General features: G+C 50.0%; 1 protein-coding gene across 1 annotated transcript in view; it reads left to right on the top strand.

The window, feature by feature from the left end:
• Window positions 1–18835, top strand: part of GALNT14 (polypeptide N-acetylgalactosaminyltransferase 14) — a 195112-nt gene that overhangs the window by 138605 nt on the left and 37672 nt on the right. Inside the window, 2 exon segments of the mRNA XM_011370767.1 lie at window positions 9355–9453; window positions 17019–17086. Coding sequence (XP_011369069.1) covers window positions 9355–9453; window positions 17019–17086 — 167 coding nt within the window.

Below are 18835 nucleotides of genomic sequence, written 5' to 3'. Positions count from 1 at the left end.
AGCTCTCTACAGGCACCCGAAGACTGTCCCAGATGTCTCCCAGGACAGCCTTAACCCCAGGCACCCTGTTCTTGCCACTGTGGCTTCGTATTCTAACTGGTTTTGGTGACCTGTTTGGCCTCTCTTCTCGGCATGACTGACAAGGCACCTGTCTTGGCTCACAGCTCTGCACTTCCCTTGAGCTGGTATCACCCATAACTGGGCAAAGGACATTTCCCCCTCTTGCTTCGCCCCCATGGAAACCTCACCTGCTTCCTCTCCCACTCATTTTCAGACATTTATTGTATGTCTACTGTGTTTTGTCACCGTGCTAGATACTGAGGTTAGAACTACATTGTAACCCCCTCCATTGCCCCTAACAGCAGAAGGGAAAGAAAAGTAAATTCACAAGGCTTGGCAATACCTTTCAGTGATGAGGTGAATGCAAGGTCCCAGGGAAGCACCTTGGAAATGCCTTGGGAGATCAAGAAATGCTCCCTAGGGGAAATAAATTCCCAGCCAGGATTAGAAGAGGAGACAGCCCGGCCTTGGAAGAGAGGAGAGTGCATTTCAGACGCACAGGAGTGGCAGTGTCTGCACGGGCCCAGCGGAAGAAAGAGCAGGTCAGGCAGATGTGGCTGCAGCTTGGAGGAAGCGAAGGGAGGAATCAGAAGCAGACTGGGCCCCTAGGATGGTAAGCCATGATTAGGGGTTTGCACTTTATTTTGTGAGCCATTTGGGCAGCGTTGAAACGTTAAAGATTCGCAGTTCACGAAGCTCGTTCTAGCTGCAGCGTGCAGGATAGAATGCAGGATCGATGAAGCCAGTGAGAAAGTCGCTGCAGAAATCCAATGAAAACATATTGGGAACGTAGAGAAACAGCCAGGTCGGGAGATAACGGAGAATGATTGACAGGACTAGGTTTAATTAGATAGGGTGCCAGGGAGAGAGAGGCAGGTTTCGAGAATGTCCCTTGGGTTTGGGCACATAGTACCTGATGAGCTGGAGAATGTGGAAGGGCCGGCAGGCTTGGCCGAGGTGTAGGAGGCAGAGGGCGGTGAAGATGTTCCTCAGGATTGGGGTTAGGGTTGCGGTCATTACCAAACAGATGGGAAATTGAAGCCTTGGAAGCAAGTTAAATAATCCAGAGAGAAGGAAGATTGACAAGAAGATGGCTTAGGAGAAAATTTGGCAGAGGTGGTTGGGGGTTAGGGGGAACACTAGAATTTCAGATGAGGGAAAGAAAAAGAAAACTAAGCCATGCTAGGGCGATTTCACCAAAACCAAGGGGAAAGAACCAAGCATTTCATAAAATGTGTGACCCTCAATGTCGAGTGCTACTGAGGTGACAAGTAGGATAAAGACTGAAAAATCTCCATTAGATTTAGCATCATAGAGAAGTAATAGAGACCTTGGTGGGAGTATTTTGGGGGAAGAGGTTGGTAAAAGGGAGAGGTAGCCAGTAATCCTATGTGGTCTGGGGCCTAGGCCTCTCGGTACCATCTCACAGGGGCCCCCAAGCCTGGGTACTTTAAGGACACAGCACGTTCAGTAGCCAAGAACTAGGAGGTCTTAGCTCAGCCACTAACTAGCAGGGCGATCTTGGGCATGTTAATTCACTGTTCTGGACCTCAGTTTCCTCATCTGTAAACAAGGAGGGAGCTGGAACCAACATTTTCTAAACCTGTGTCCCACACAGTTCTGTTTAGAAGGATGTTAAATACTAGGCTTGACTCGATATATTTCTGGTAAATATTTGTGTTATGTGCCAAGGATTGTGTGCTAGGAAAAAAGAAAAAAAGTGCCAGGTTGGGCATGGGGCAGGTTTTTAGGACAAAGCTTGGTAAACAGTAGGTTAGCAGAAGTCTCAGAACCTTTAACAAGTTAATGTCCATTGTTGGATCACCAAAAAGGTAATCTGATATTTTTCCCATGTTTTTCTTTTGCGAACTTATTTGACCGTTGTACACTTTATTCACAGAGCATACACAGACTTCTCCTGGGGGTACTGTCAGCCGCTCACAGTGGAGGGACTGCCTAACCGGATGACCTGTCTGGTCCCTTCCAGTCTAGGGTTTCAGCAACCCAGGAGTTTGTCTGGAACCAAAGAGAAAAAGATTTTCCAGCTGCTGGGGCTGCAAAATAAAACAGAGGCCGAGTCTAAGCCTTTAGGGGAGTCTGGACAGCGTGGCCCCCTGTATCATAGTGCCCCTCTTCCTTGATTAGGCTTCCAGTTTGTCAGCAGAGACCCCTTTGGACATTCTTATGTTACCAGGAAAATGGGTTTGCAGGGCTGACTTCTGGGATCACCATTCTGATCTACAGCCTGCAATTAATTTGATGGAGAAGTACCCAAGAGTTGTCAAGATGTAGATTTTAGGAATCAGATGCTACTGGAAGTGGGTGGCTAAAAAATCCAGGAGGTTCTTCTGGGAACAAGAAGTGAACTTCAGACCCTGAGCTGGCCTGACAGACAGATTCAACCAAGAATGTGGTAGCAGTTGGTACAAGGAATATATTCGTTGGCCTAAATAGGCCCACCCTGAGACCAAGTCCCCTGCCTAATGGCCTTATATTCATGGAATGGAGGAATATTTGTGATACCATCTAGGTCAGCCTGTCTTTCTTTCTTTCTTTCTTTCTTTCTTTCTTTCTTTCTTTCTTTCTTTCTTTCTTTCTTTCTTTCTTTCTTTCTTTCTTTCTTTCTTTCCTTCTTTCCTTCTTTCCTTCTTTCCTTCTTTCCTTCTTTCCTTCTTTCCTTTCTCTTTCTTTCTTTTAAACTTTTTAGAATGGTTTTTTTTTGTTTGTTTTTTAACATTTTTAAAAATTATTTTTCAATTACAGGTAGCATACGATATTATCTGAGTTTCAGGTGTACAACATAGTGATTAGACATTTATATATCTTATGAAGTGGTCACCCCGATAGGTCTCGTACTCACCTGAAAGCCATCCACAGTTATTACAGTACTATTGTAGGTCACCCTTTCTTAACTGGACTTCTGCAAGAGAATTAAGCCTTAAAGCCCTACAGCATCCATTGTCTGAAATGAATTAACTTCTCTATGCCTGTGGAAGCGTACTAGTTATGTACATGATGGGAGAAGTAAGAACAGAGTCACTCTAATTTCTATGTGTCATGGTTCATATTAGGAACCCCTAAGGGAGTTGAATCTATAAAGATTGGAATAACCCCCAAAGGTACTACTGAAGAACTTTCTTCCGTATGTGGGAGCCCCAGTGTATCCCATACTAGCATCTTGTGGCATGGAGGCCACCAGAGCATGAATGAAGGGACCTCTGGGGGCTCCGAGAGCCCAGTGTGAGCAGAATCGTGATGCAACTGCATAGCTCTTCCACCTGGCACCCAAGAGAATTTACCTTTGAGCCCAGGGGAGTGAGAAACCCTGGTCAACTTGTTTTTTGATAGCTGAGGGTGCCAATATTCATTGTCGATTGCTGCATAACAAATTACCCCGAAGCTTTGTGGCTTAAAACATTTATCATCTCACAGTTTCTGTGGGTCAGGAATTCAGGCATGGCCTCTGTGGGTCTTTTACTTCAGGGACTCTCATAGTCAGCAAGCAAGGTATTAACCAGGGCCACAGACATCTCAGGGCATGACAGGGGGTGGACCTTCTTCCAAGCTCCCTCACCGGGTCGTTGGCAGGATTCAGTTCATCACAGGCTATTGACTGTAGGCCACCTCAGGTCCTTGCTGCGTGGAGCTCCCCAACATGGCAGCTTGCCTTTCCAAAGCATGCAAGCCAAAAAGACAGAAGTCACGTTTTTTGTAACCTAATCTCAAAGGTGACATCCCATCCTTTTAGCTGTATTTGTTTCCTAGAAGCAAGTTACCAGTTTCAGCTCACACTCAGGGGGAGCAGATTACACAGGAGGTGGGGCTTGGGGGCCATCAGCTGCCACCACAGTGCCCAGCCGAATTCCTAAGCAATTCACTTCCCCGCCCGGGCCCGCTTATCCCCTTCCCAGTACCCTGGCATCTGACATGTTCAGCAATTCAAAACACGGCACTCTCATGGGATAGCAGATCTCACCATTATTTTAGGCGTCTTTTATGAGATGCAGGATTTCTCTAATACGAAGTGAGGGTAGCTATTGAGGCAAGAAGTAGGAGCAATATAGGTTTATGTGGATGAAGAAATTAATCTGCATGTGAAATCCCAGGGAAATTGACATGAAATAAAAATTTCATGCCTTTGAAAAGTGTATCAGTGTTGCCCATGAAATGAGATTAAAAGGAATTTCTAATTTTACAGTTGTCATACATTTTTGACTGCTTATGTTTTTCTCTTCTAAAGAGTTCAGTTTGAACCTAGAGGCCAGTCACAGATGTGGCATTTTATAGTTTTGGGTCATCCTCTTTTTCCTCATAGCTGAGAGCAGGCTTCCTTACATAGAACTGAGCTGGGAATACATTAGGTGTTCTCAGCTCTAAAAATTAAATCTGTGATTCCGAAAGCTGGCAGCAAATTCACTGTTCCTGTCCTCAGAGAACCGACTTTCTGGAAAGGTCACTGAGCCAAGAGCTTTTCCCTTCTCTTCCTTTACCCCTCGCACATCAGCAGGGAAAAAGAGGGGTGAGGGCAGTGGTCTCCATGAGGCATCTTCGGGAATAGAGCAATGACATGGGGAGACGGGCAGAAGCTGGGGAGGGGGGAGGATGTACCCTGCCCCCCTGCATCTGGGAATTCACAGCTTGTCACTGCCTTGGAGACAGACAGTGTTCTCCCAGGAAACTAGTCCCACCCCAACTCCATGTCTTATGTCTGTGTTTCCCTCGGCCTTTGTGGCCGTAGAGTCCGGGAAATGGACCACAGGGAAAAGATGACCCCTTTGCTTTCTCTGCCTGAGTCTGACCTCTGTAGTGTGTGCTAGAACTGCAGGAATCGGAGGGACGAACCACAGCTTTTTCTGTTAAGGAACAGAGTAGTTCACTAACCACTCCTCCCAGGGCCTCGCGGAAAGCTCACCTCCTTTCACCTTTTCTGGCTCCGTCTGGGGAGTAAGTGGGGATCCCTGCTCGCCCGGCCCTGTGGCTGCTCAGCCAGCAGTCTTCCCATCTTCCTGTTACCACCCAGGGGTGGCAGCCTGTCCCTTTATTCTGGTCAGGTTCCTGCAACTGCTGGATTCTAGCGCTCAGTAGAAACTGCTGTTGGGGTGGTGATTCCGGTGTGAGCACATGGGTCCACATGGGGTACAGGGCACAGCGTGGACCCGAGTAACAGCTGGATGCTTGGAACAGTGCGGGCGTGGAGATACGGCATGGTGACAAGACATCCAACAGGTCTGGGTCACTCGCTGCCGTGAGTGACAACCTCCCTGAGCCTCAGTCTCTTAATGAGTGAATCCATTAAACAATAGTCCCTATGGGGCGATTACGACCATTAAATCTGCCAGGTGCTCAGTGTAGTGCCTAGCAGTGGGGATCACTAAGGAGTAGTTTAAAAACATCCCCTGAGATGGATATCTTCATCTGTGTAAACCAGGGTGCTAAGGCTTAAAGAAGTGAAGTCGTTGCCAGGCTCCCCGTGACGAAGGTTTGACCTGGCGTGTCCCACCCCAGGCCCGTGGGATTTCCATTCCGCCATGCTGCATGATCTTTGTGTGACTTTCCCTTTTCTTTAACTGCCCTTAGTCTCCCTTTGGGGACCCCTCTTCAAGAATTTGTGTTCTCAGACTCAGAGCCACTGTCAGTTCTGGAGCCAGACCAGCATCCCTTGACATGGACGGACGTTTCAGTAGTCATGATTATGTTCTCCTCTCTGCTTCGGAGTTATTGAGACTGCCTCTCCATCACTCCTTTCTGTTTTTATGCTCAGGAATAAAATGCCGAATGTTTATACTTTATGACCACGTCTTTTCTGCCATAAAAGCCTCATGCCGTAGGAGGAAGGCTATCTGTCCAGGAGTCAGAGGACCTGGGTCTTCGCCCCAGCAGGCAGGCCACAGGCCAACAGGAGCCCCTGTTGCCCATTGATAAAACAGGGATGATCGTCATCATAACACACAGTTTACGGGCTGCTGCTGGTTTAATGAGCTTGTGCAGTAAAAGGAAAGGCATGGGTGCAGCATGACGTTTCTGTGATAACTGACAGCCATCCTCGCTTAGCCAGTTTCTGACATGCCCGCGTTGGCACGTGTTCAGGTGCAGGTGCAGGGCAGGGGTGGGCAGGGGAGCAGTGATTGGCTGGTGGGAGGTGGAAAAAGATGAAAGAGAGAGAAGCTCCTACCCCATGCCAGGAGCGAGCATCTCAGAACACCTCTCTGGAAGCATCCTCGGTGCATCCAGTAAGTGGCACCAAACATTCAAGAGTTGATGGTTCTGGAAGCACTTTTAAGACCCACCTGAACTTAGGGAAATCACGAGTTTTAGCTGAACCTTTCTTTAAAGGAAAAGAAAGAAGAAGAAGAAGAAAAAGAAGAAACCACACGTGGAAAATCAGCTCAGAGGAGCGTGCATTATTCAGGAGCTGCCGTGGCAATCAGGTCGGCAGCCCTGGGCTGGCATCTGTCTCCCCACACAGCAGCGGTCCCCGCCCTTCCTCCCTGTTCCACCCCCACGCTGATCTTTCCTGCTTGCTAGCTCTTCTCCCCAGTAAAACCCCTAAGTCTTTAATAAATTATAAACATGCTATCTGGTCCGTCTGCCGGCGCCAGATCTCAGTGTTGGCAGCCTTTCTCATTCTCCTCGTGTCCCTAATAGATCTCGCTGTTTGATTAATCTTTTAGATTGCTCTCACAGAAAGCTGACTGTTCTCACTGCGTCCAGTTTTAAGGACTTTTCTCAGCCCTTGGCTTTATTGCTGCCAGTGCCCAGTGCTTGTCTCTCAGCGGGGCAATGGGTCTCCGCCAGGCCCTGGAGGACAAGTGAGCAGCTCGTGCACAGGGCTCAGGCAGGTGGATCCCACCAGCTTTTTGGGTTTCTGTGCCTTAACCAGAGTGAGTTCACAGCGGACACTTGGGACAAATACCGAGTGAGAAGTCACAGGACCTGGCTTAGCTCATCTCTGTCACTCTGCAGGTGTGTGACCTTGAGCAAGATTCTGAGCCTCAATCATCCTCATCTGTGGAGTGAAGGTTCTCAGAGGGTCAGACGAGACAAAGAGTGACTCTGGGTACTATGAGCCCTGAGCAGGGGCAGAAGGAAGATATCAAGAAGTCCCATGAGCCAGGATGCCTGTGCCTTTGAGGTGGGAGGCCCTGCCCTGCTATCTGCCCTCCCTGGGCCTATGCATGCTGAAAGCACTTGTGGGGTACTTGCCCAGCCTTGAGGAAGAGCCCCCTGTCTTCCGTCCTGTAGGCACAGGAGCACAACCACCCAGCCTCCAGCTGATGTCTGTTATGCCACCAAGTTCTGCCTGGTTTAGGAAATTGGACTGGGTCATCTCCAAAGCCCATGCCTTTTCTGAGCTATGTTTGTAGTTTCAGTTCTGAAGCACCGAACATCACATGGATGCTGGTTCAGCCACTGCACTGCACAGTTGTGTTGATAATGCCAGCTACCATTTACTCAGCATCGACAAAACACCAGGTGTTTTGCCTGCAGTATCTGTGGTCTTCACAAGCCTGGAAGGAAGGTATTTGTCTACATTTTACAAGTGACAACATCGAGGCTCAGGGAAAGTAAATGATGGGCCCAAAGGCACAGAGCCAGTTTTCAGCACATCCGGGATTCAAATCGATATTACATCCCAGGTTCCTTTCTCTGACATTGATGCCACGTTCTTTGATCTCTCCTCCTCCTCTAGCTCGTCAGTGGAGAAAGGAGGAAGGACATTGCTCCATGCAGAAGTAATGGAGTGAGCAGTGTCAGAGAGTTATGGCCACGTATGAAGCAGCAATTGTGAAAGGTCTTGAAGACTATGACGAGGAGTTTGTACTTCGTACATCAGGAGCCACTGGAGGGCTTAGAGCCAGGGCAAGGTCTGGGCAGAGCTGCGTGGCGGACAGGACATGACTTCCAGGGCAGAGCCTGGAGGCAGAAAGATGGGTTGGAAGGCTGCTGCAGGGACCCCAAAAGGAGTAAAGGCTCTCCAAGCCAGAGCCATGGGGATGAGAGAGGAGGAAGGATTCAGAGGACCTGTATTAGGAGGTAGAGTGGACAGGATGTGGTGAGAAGTTGTCTGTGGGATGGGGGAGGGAAGACAGGAAGGTCTGAAAGTTATGACTTACCTTTTCTACTGTCTCTTTCCCTGGGGCCTTCCTCTTGTAATTCTTGGCTCCTTGTGGATGACTCAAGCTCACCCTATGCTCAGGTCCTGAGCAGAATAGCCTACCTTTCTCGAAATAAGTTCTCTCATTCGGTGTTTGTTCTTGTAGAAAAAGTGTTCAGAATTCTCAGGGAGGCCAAAGGGACATCTGGCCACTTGAGGTTCTGAAATGTTTAGGCCACAGATTTCTTTGAGAATCTAGTGAAAACTATGGATCACCTCCCCGCGCCCCCCCCCCACACACACAAATGCACATTTACATACCTGGTTTTGCAAATAATTTCAGAGGGCTCACAGTCTCCTTGAAGTCCACCCTGGGGTCTCTGGACCCCACATTAAAAGCCCCAGGCCTAGGAAGGAATTGGAAAATGAAAATGACTCCTCAAAAGTGTTGTTCACTTCCCTGTTTAATACCCCTCCCCATAATCGGACAGCCCCCGTAAGAGCATGAAGGAGGAGGAAGCATTTACTCATTACCCTGGTGGGACTAGCCGCCCTTGGCAGGTTTATTTTCATTATCATAGTAATCTTCAGGCTGCGGGCTACAATATCACTTGCAGCAAGGTATTAAACAGAAATTACCCCAGGTATAATTGTCATGCAAAATGATCCTAGACACGTGGAAAAGAATGCTTTTCTCAGATGGGATGTTATTATTTATGCCAGGATTTGGGGGACTCTGCCTCTTTAAACATGTCAGATTTCGGTGTGGGGGCACCGGAGGTCAGGGGTCAGCATGGTGTGGTGGGCTGGAGCTCTGGCCCAGAACATGGTTTGGCCTCTCCTAAATGGACAGGCCCAGACTGGGGAGCAGAGCCCGAGACTTGGGGGTGGGTTTGTGTGGCTGCTAGGAACCGCTATGCTCTCGCTGGGGCATGCAAGAAATCCCACATTTATGTTCTATATCTCAACTTCATTTGGCTCCGAGCCCATATTCCCCTGAGATGGTGCGAAATTCAGCTTCAGTCCTTCTCGGCTGGGTGAGGCCCTGGGGTTTTGCCCAGTGCTGTGCGTCTGGGTTGGCCCCACTGGACACCAGGCATCTGTCCATGTTGGTGACCACTGCAATGCCCTTGGTTGTAGCTCTTGAGGTCTCCTTTGCCCTTAAAAGTCTGACTTGTCTCCTGCCTTTCCTTCCCCAGGTGCGCCCTGCTGGTATACTGCAAGGACCTCTCTCCCACCAGCATCATCATCACCTTCCACAACGAGGCCCGCTCCACCCTGCTCAGGACCATCCGCAGGTGAGACAGCCTTCCTGGTTGTTCACCCTCCGGGGCCAGCACTTGGTGAGGGCATGTCTGCTTGCTGGGGGTTCAGCCTCGTGATAAGAATATGAGGCATTCCTAACTACCTGCCAGGCTCTGTTGGACTCACTCCACGTGCATCTACTCAGCCATGCTCACACTGCTGTGAGGGTGGCTCTTCTCCCATTTTAAAGGGGGAGAGACAGAGGCCTGGAGTGGCGGGTGACTTGCAGAAGGTCTCTGTGTAGAGTTCTTCTAGAACACGAGTTCTAATTTCACAGCTGACAAAGGAGCTGGGGTTCTGAGAGGCTGCGTACATACCCCACACCCAGCATCAGGCTGGGGTTAGAGCTCAGGTCAGCCAAGTGCTGCCCATCCCAGCACCTGCCTCTCCACAGCCTCCCACACACTCCAGGGCCCATGGTGCACATCAGAGCAGCCCAACGGTAATGACTAATGTTTGCTTTCTCAGCCACCACCTCGTGTTCCAGCCCTGCCCCCTCTCAGGCCTCTCCGTCCACGCTCAGCTCCTAGGCTGGGCCATGACGTTTCTCTAATAGATGTGTCCTTACTTGTATGGCCTGTGGCCTACGTGGATTTTTGATGTGCAAAAATTCTAGTGACAGCCCCCAGTAGAACTTCCCGATGGCCCTGGAGAGTTGTTTTGGCTCACTTCTCTCTGCCATGCTCCTTCCCTCCTCTGGAGCCCCTCTCCCCAGGCCTTCTTTCCCCCAAACCATCTGCCCCCCTCTTCCGTACTCATTGGCATCTTAGATGGTGGTAACAGCAGCCACTGGTCACTAAGTCCCCTCGTGTGCGGACACTTCAGCTCATGCTCTCAGCTGGGGACGTGGGAGGCCAGTGCTGCGCTCACTTCACAGCTGAGGAAATTAAGACTCGGAGATACTAACTCAAGGCCTTGTCGCTCCGCTAACAAGGGGGACGCAGGGCTCCAACCCTTGCATCTGACCCCAGTTCTTTTCAGCAGCCCGAATCGGACCAGGCAGCGGGGCATTCAGAACCCCTAGGGGAGGTGTTGGGGCCAGAGGTGCACCCAGCCATGCCTCCAGCAGAGCAAGGGGCCAGCCCTGGAGGGTAATTTTCATGGTACCTCCACTCTCCAGCACGTGGCCTGTTAGAGCCCGTCCAGATCTGCTGGGTAGCCCATCTGGTGGTCTCCTGATCCCACAGAGAAGGAGGTGAGATCAGATGTGGACCAAGGAGAGGACATCCAAGCACAGGGAAACTCCTTGTCATTTCCATCAATAAGCCACATCTTCCCTCTCTCCTTGCCGCACCCACCGGGTTGTGAGCAGGTGGGGAAGCTCCAGGTGACAGGGAAGAGTCAGCAATAGGCTCCCCCTGTTGGCAGGCACCAAGTCTTTAGCGCCACCTGTCATTCGTGATGAGTGTCCACTGTGCAAGGTCAGTGGGTCCCTTCCCTTAGAAATGCAGGGACGAACCTGTTCGAACACGTGGTCTTCAGCTCAGTGTTTCCCCTGTCCACAGGGACAGCTCTGTCTGCTTTGCAGATGTCCTTGGTGACTGGCTGGCTGGGTCCTTCTGCCAGTCTCTTGCCCTGTCTGCCCTGGCTTCTACATTCACCCCTCAAGCTGCCTGATTCAAATTTGATTTTCCAACAAGGCTTCAGCTTTTGACAAGAAAATGTGCAGAGTCACTGTCAGGTGTCACTGTGAGTCTCACGGTAGACTAACAAAGAACCTTTCTGATTTATAAACCAGTGTGGGTATGTGTGGGAGGAACAGGGATAAGCGGTAGTCCAGGTTATCTGGGTCTGTTTTGGTGAAAGGAGACCAGAGTTTGGGGGCCTTGCAGGCAGAGCAGGCACACAGGCGGCAGAGTATGGATCCCTAAGTCCCAGATTACACCACCGTTGCACAAGGCTATGTCTGGGCATGGCGGCCAGATGTGTCCATGAGGACACTATAGCTCCTCCTCACCTTCTAGGCTGGCCTCTCCTCCTCCTTCAGTCTTATGATGCCATGCACCTTCCTCTGCCTCAGAACACACACACATGCACATGTACACGCACACGCACACGCACACACACACGCACACCATTAGGACCTTATTCTGGGCTCCTTCTCAGTACATCTCCACTCTAGCACTTAATGCATTTTTCCCAGATGTCATCCTCAATGAACTCCTGTGGGGCAAGGACCGTATCTTATCCATCTCCTTCCAAACTTCCCTATGGCTGAGTTTCTTTATCAAGGAAAAGAAAGTAATCGTACCGACTGCATAAAGTTGCTTTGCGCTAATTCAGGGAAAGGACTGAGAACCGTGCCGGCAGAGTAAGCGCTTGATCAGTGTTGGCCATCTCTATATCTACACAAGCTAGAGAGCTCTCAAAACAAAAGAGGCTATGGGGTACTCAAAGTGCCCCGCGCTTGGAGTCTGAAGACCTGGAGTCAAGTCCCTACCCTGCCACTCCCTAGCCTTATGACCCCACACAGGTCACCAACCACATCTATAAAGACAGTAATAAAAGTATATTAGATGTTTCAAGTTCTATCACATTTCCTACAATAAACCTTCCTGTCAGGAATGTCTGTGACATTACCCTGGGACACTTGGGGCTCATTGTAATTTAATGTGGATGCCCCAGTCCCCCCAAGCTTCTCTAACATCATGTTAATATTCTTGAAGGCACTTCAGCTGTTGCCCTCAGACTCATCCCTTTCAGCTCTAAGATATATTTTTCCTTCTCTTCCAGCTGCTCCTCAATCTCTTTATAATAGTAATAATGATACTTTATAATAATAATATTAGCATAATATTTTGCTGAGCTTTAAGCTACAGAACACTTCACTTCAGTTGGAGCCCCATCTGGAACCTGTGAGGTTGGGGTACACATGGTGACGGAGGCCCAGAGCCATGGGCTTGGAAGCACAGGAGCCAGGACTCAGGTTTCTGACTTCCTGGGTGGAAGTGGGGGCAGCTAGGGGTGCGGCCTCAACACCTCTGTCCACCAGCCTGATGGAGAACTGCCCCCAAGGCCCTGGTGCCCTGCACTCCGGCAGGGGAGTGGGGCCCATCATCACCGTACTTTTCAGAAGGCACCCATGGAGTGCCAGACTGCACATCAGCCTCTGCTGGGCGCTTTGCTGGGAACCCCATTGACCTGTTTCCTGCCTCTTAGGAACGTCCCACATAAGCCAGGCCCCAGCTCAGACCCAAGTGTGATGCAGGAAAATAGCGGAATGGGGGCCTGAAAGCCACGTGTGAACAGATGGGTGTTTACACCATCATCGGGCGGGGTGGAAGTACATTTTAGAGGTGGAGGCAAGGAAGATTACTTCTGGAAACTTTCATGGCCAGGTATAATTTGTCTTGGGATGCTGCACCTCCTTCCACTAGCTCATGAGAACGGACTGAATGAGGAGCACTTCCTAGCTTACGATGCCATTGATGAAAGGATCTTCTCCAGGGTATCTTTCATCTTTAACGTTCCAGAATTCTGATGGCTTTGTTGCCAGGCTCTCGAAAGGGGAGAATGCTCAAGGAACTGGAGGGGACTGTCTCCCTCCTCCTTTCTACCCAGCACTTGGCCAGGCCTTCGCCTCTGTCCATGCCTGCCCAGGCCCTTTGGCCCCTGAGATCCTGAGTTACCTGGGGAACAGGGGGCTGTAAAGGTGCACGTGGGGGCACTTGGAGCCAGGCAGAGGCATGCTGGGGTGGGTGATGGGGGGAGGGAGAGAGAATCACAACCTAGATAAATTAAGAGACTTTTCTCACTAAAGGAGAGAGAAAACAAGCCCCAAAGAATAGTTCATCTTTGGTGTTGCAGTGGCCCCTGGGTATGTGTGAGACCCAGGGCTGTCCCCTCCCCTGGAGCACTCTTCAGCCTGACACCTCCATGGGGGCTCTGGAGCCTGCACGGTTGATACTTTATGTCCTGAGTCTTCTTACCAGAGACTTTTTTGAAAAGTCCTAGATTTAGAGGAGCAATTTCTCAGGTTAAGGTGGTCAAGAAATTGGGCCCTCGGGCCAGATTTGCCTGCTCTGCCCTGACCAGCTGTGTGACCCTGGGCAAACTCCTTCACATCTCCGCTTCGGTTTCCTTTTTTGCAAGAGAAAAGCTAATGGTAGTAACTACTTTGCATGATTGTGGAGAAGGGTGAATGAATTCAGGTAGGTAAAGGCCTTAAAACAGTGCCTGGCACCGAGTGAACCTGAACAGGTGGCCACAGGTTTTATGAGGCACCTCCAGCTGGGTAGGCAGCAGTGTCCTAAGGCAGTCTCAAACTTGGGCAGGCACCAGAATGCCCTGGGGGGCTTGTTAAAAATGGTTTGTTGGCCCCCATCCCCAGAAATACTAATTCAGTAAGTCTTGAGTGGAGCCTCAAAATGCATTTCTAACAAGTTCTCAGGTGACGCTGATGCAACTGGTTCCGGGATCACGCTTTGAGAACCAATGTCATTATTATCAATACCCAGATTCCAAGAGCAGCTGCTGTGTGCCAGGCACAGTGCTAAGTGGCTCTCGTGCAGCTGAGGAAGCTGTGGTGCTGGGGGCTCAGTGCTCACCGAAGCTCTGCAGCTGGTGTATGGAGGATGGGCGGATACAGAGCCTCAACGCAAGTCGGTCTGGCTCCAGAATGAGTCGACTTGTCAACCAGCCTTGAGTCTTCATTCAGCTGGTACTTAGGGAGCGTTTGATAAACGTTGCCTGCATATAGCAGCACGGAGTTCACAAAGCAATTTCAAATACATTTCCTCATTTCATACGCACAAAGGTCTGTGAAGTAGGTCAAGTATTAATATCGCTTGCCTTTACAAGGAAAATGTAATTACAGATGGAAAGGAAAGTAACCCAGCATCTTCTTCAGGGCTGCACAGCTCGTAGGTGGTGGAGGCCGCCTGGCCTCCCACACTGCCCATGTTGCCATGCCTGCTGCCTTTCAGGGTTCTCCGTGTGGGCCCCACAGTTAGGGCAGCAGGCAGAAAGCAAACGGTGTAGATGCTCCCTGCACAGCATCTGCTCAGCTGTTCTCTGGCAGAGAGGTGAGCTGTTTATAGGAGATTCAATTCTAGAATAATTCCCAGGCCGAGTGTGACCTGGATATGCCAGTGGGGTGAGCACCCACTCTCATGCTGAAGCTGTGTAAGGAAAGGGCATTGAACAGCCGCGGGGTGGGGGTGGGTGTTAAGCAGGGAAGAGCATATGCTCATCTGGGCCCTGGGGAAAGCGGGGGTCGGCTTTGCTGTGGAGAGACGGGTGAGGTCCTTACTGAAGAGCTCACGAGAGCGAAGGAAGGAGATCTGAGGAGCCACCGTGGGGATGGTGGGAATAGAAGTGGGGTATGCAGAAGGGGGGGCCCTGGGGGACAGGCCCCCTGGGCTGGCCTTGACCTTTCTCCTTCTTAGACACCCCAGGAACCCAGAGTAACTGCCCAGCTCAGGCCCTCCCAGCCTGGAGCCACTTTTAGGGAGCCTCCACCATCACACCAATTGCTCTGATTAGAGGAGCGAAAACAAGCCAGGTGTTACCAGGGAATGGTCTAATTAGCACTTACTGCTGACGATTTCTTTTTTTTTTTTTTCTTTCTTTTTTAAACCCTGGACATTTTTTATTCACTAATCATCTCTCAGTTCAACCAGCACAGAGCCACACACGATTTACCTTTTGATGTTCTCAGAAGAGAACTCTTGAATTTCAAAGAGCCAGCAGGGATTTTGGGGAATCACATGCAGAAGCTGCAGCCTTAATCAAACCTCATTAGAGGGTATTCTTCAAGCAGGTTTTTTCCTCTTTTTCTGCCTCCCTCTCCCCCTCCCTCTGTGATTAGAGGGTGGGTTGTTGGCTTGGCGTTTGTTTTCTCTGGGACCATCAGGTGAGGGTCTCCTCCTACCACCTCCTGCCCCTCCTGGTGCCAGCAGTGGGCTCAGGCCTTGGTGTTGGGCTTTCTTCTCCACCTGACACCCGTGACCATGGTGAGAATTGAGGCTTCATAAATAAAAGTAGCTCCAGGCAAAGGTTCTGCTCTTGGAGAGTCTCCACAGCCTGCTCACCGGAAACGCTCAGAATGGTCCCCCTGAGAGGAGGGTTGCGCAGAGAGGCTCCGCCACCACCTACATGAACCCCATCCCCAAAACACATACAGCCCTGGGCGCCCCATGGTGGCGGTGTGGCCCCGGGATGTTTCTGAGGACACATGCGGTTTGGGGAGGTTTGGAAGAAGCAGGATCCAGCCATCTCAGTCGGCCCAACACCCAGAATAAACTGAAACCCAGCCTTGCGCTGGGGTTGCAGACCCACACACAGGAGGGTAGATGAAGTCAATTCAAAATTCATTAATGATGCACTAAAGTAGTGGTAATTGCTACCGCATTTCATCATTTAACGCCAGATTCCGTGCTGAGTGCTTTAGATACATTTTCTCCTTTAATTCTCCCAACAGCCCTGTGAAGAAGGTACTACTGTTGTCATCCCTGTTTTACAGATAGGGACACTTTACTGCAGAGAGCAGTTAAGTAACTTGCCCAAGATTGCACAGCTTGTGGTAGGTAGCTGCTAAACCACAAGCTTCTGGAAGGCAGAGCTCACATACGCTTTGTTCCTCATCATATACCCAATGCCAAGCACATAGTAGGTGTGCACTAAATATCCCTGGAGGATATGGTTATAGGCCAGGGTGCTGTGCTGGACTTTGGCAATACAGAGGTAACGCGGCAAAGATATGACCTGCAGCTAGGATGTAATCATCTAGAGGGACCAGCAAAAACCAACCCTCAGAATCAGGCAGCAATGAAAGCCACAGGAAGCCTCAGATACACACTGCTGAGGGATCCCAGAGGAGGAAGCAATTAATTCTCACTAAGTGGATTGGAAAGCTGTTAGAGAGGAAGTGACATTTGAACTGGTCCTTGTGGCCGAGGATGAGCATTTCAAGCCATGTCAGCAGCAGGGAACAGGCTCTCGGTTAGAAATGAGCAGGATGTCTCCAGATAACGACACGGGGCTGGAGGAGGCTGGAAATGGGGGGGGTGGGGGCGGGCGTCTAGCTCCAGACCATAAGAGGCCTTGAAGAACATATGGAGGATTTGGGGTATAGATAGTGGGAAGCCACTGAGGGGGGTTTTGTCAACTTATTTGTTTGCATCAGCAGGGAAAAATCACACAATCAGACCAGACCTGTGCCTCATAGAGCTCACTCTGGGGGCCCCAGGAGGTCAGCCAGGGCAGGTCGAGGGTACTGTAATAAACCCAGCAAAAGAGGTGGAGCGCTTATAAGAGGTGAAAGTGACTCAAGTGACATTTTCGAGTCAAACTACTCAGTTTGGGGCATTGATTTGATGTGGGGTTTTGGGGAGAGGGAGGGTCATTGTATTTCTGTCTAGGCGGGTGGCAGTGGCATTCACTAAGAGAAAATAGAGGTCTATCCCAGCAACTCACAGGTGAGCAGTGTGACTGGACAAGCCCTGTGGCTGCTCCGAGTTTTCATTCCTCAAATGCAATGGTATCTATTTAAAACTTGGTTTAATACGTATATTTGCAACTAGAAGTCATAATGATCTTTTCTCTTTCCATCTCACAGCATCTTAAACCGCACCCCTATGAATCTGATCCAGGAAATCATCTTAGTGGATGACTTCAGCAACGACCGTAAGGAACATTGCTCCTTTGCTCTGGAGACGCAAATGCCTGTTCTGGCTCCTGGGTAACAGGCAGAGGGAAGCCCATGGGTCTCTGGGGATGCAGGAAAGCCTAGGTTTGTAGTAGGAGCTGTGAGTGTCTGTGTGGGGCTAAAGAAGGAGATAAACCTTACCTTCGTAAACAACTTATTGAGTTCTTTGCTATGAGTCTTTGAGGACCTAAGCAGGTAAATTTAGCAGATTCTTGACTGTGCTGGTGTGTGTGTGTGTGTGTGTGTGTGTGTGTGTGTGTGTGCGCGCACGCATGGGTGTACCCATGCATGTGTGTTACTGCCCCCTAACCTACATTCCTGGACATGGCTAGGGAACTGAACCTACAAAGGATTGACCCTGGGACCTGGAGCCTAGAAGCAGCTCCATCACAAGAGATTCCGACTGGGATGTGTGATAATCTGTTAATCCGAGCTGAAGCTAACACACCCTCTTCCTTTTATTCCCATGGGAGGACTGGGTGGGCTCCCTTGGGGATCCCTAGTAGGACATCCCATCACTAGCCCATGACACAGTGAGCAGCTGCCTTCCAACCCTGGACCCTGCTGGTCTTCATCCCATCAAAGAACATGGGTCCCATCCAAATTCACACTCCAAATCCACTTTCCCCAAGAAAAGTATGTAGGTGTTTTCAGACTTCTGTATGTTCAGTTTGACAGGTACGATAACTGTAGAAGCATTGTTAGATTTTAAGTATTAATAGTGCCGACAACTCTTTTGAGAGCCATTGTCCCAGCAGCCTGGATGCAGTTCCGGGAAGTCAACCACACTCAGGCAGAACCACCTCTTCCTAGTGATGAACCAGGGGAAGCAGGCAAGGGCCACCAGGGATAGCCCCATGTCCCAGGGGAGTGGAGTCTGTCCCCACCAGTGCTGGAGGCTAGGCGTAGGAACCACTGCCGTGCTGGGGTCTGCCATAGGACAGCTGGAAACCCACACCCGTGACACAACCTTGGAAGTAATGCATGGGTGGGTTGTGCACCAGGGCCAGAATAGTAAGATGGGGCTCTGAGTGCTGAAACTCAGTGATCTGATCTCTCTACCCTAGTGAGGAAGGGGATAGAGAGAGGCACTGGTCCTGCTGGGAGGTTGTCGGGCACTGAGGCTAGAGAAGGGAATGCTGCAAATTCACTTAGAAGCAGAACAGCCTGGTGGTTAGAGCATAGACTCTAAAGCCAGACTGCCCGGCTTCAAATCCTAGACCTATCACTTACTCTTACTAGTTAAGTGTGTTGGACAAGTCACTGACCTGGCTGTGCTTTGGTTTCCTTGACTATAACATGGAGATGATAATAATGACGATGATAATTAATAATAATAATAATAATAATAGATATGGTTTATATATGTCAACACATTCAAAGTGCTTAGAATAGCACCTGGCCCCGAGAAAGCCTCTGTAGAGTCCAGAGCCAAGCAGAGAAACTAAGGATGATAAACTGATGAAGCACAACCAGAACAGTGGGGTCACAATATGGGTTCAGAGCCAAGAGATGGTGAGCCAAAGGGGAGCTGCGGAAGCAGGCAAGCTAGGGAATGACGCTAGGCAAATGCCTAAGAGGGGTCCCTTGCCCTTCCTGGTGCATTTTCCTTGGGTAGAGTTGGACCAGCTCCATGTGGTGGAAGGCACTCTGGGAGGACCCCTTAACAAATAGGGTCTCCTGTATTAGGAGTCCATGGTCTGAAAGGAAACTCCAAAATTCATTTC

The sequence above is a fragment of the Pteropus vampyrus genome, unplaced genomic scaffold (assembly GCF_000151845.1).
Source record: "Pteropus vampyrus isolate Shadow unplaced genomic scaffold, Pvam_2.0 Scaffold173, whole genome shotgun sequence".
In the NCBI taxonomy this organism is placed as follows: domain Eukaryota; kingdom Metazoa; phylum Chordata; class Mammalia; order Chiroptera; family Pteropodidae; genus Pteropus; species Pteropus vampyrus.
The sequence above is the reverse complement of the archived record's forward strand: the minus strand, read 5'-3'. Positions and strand labels throughout refer to the sequence as shown.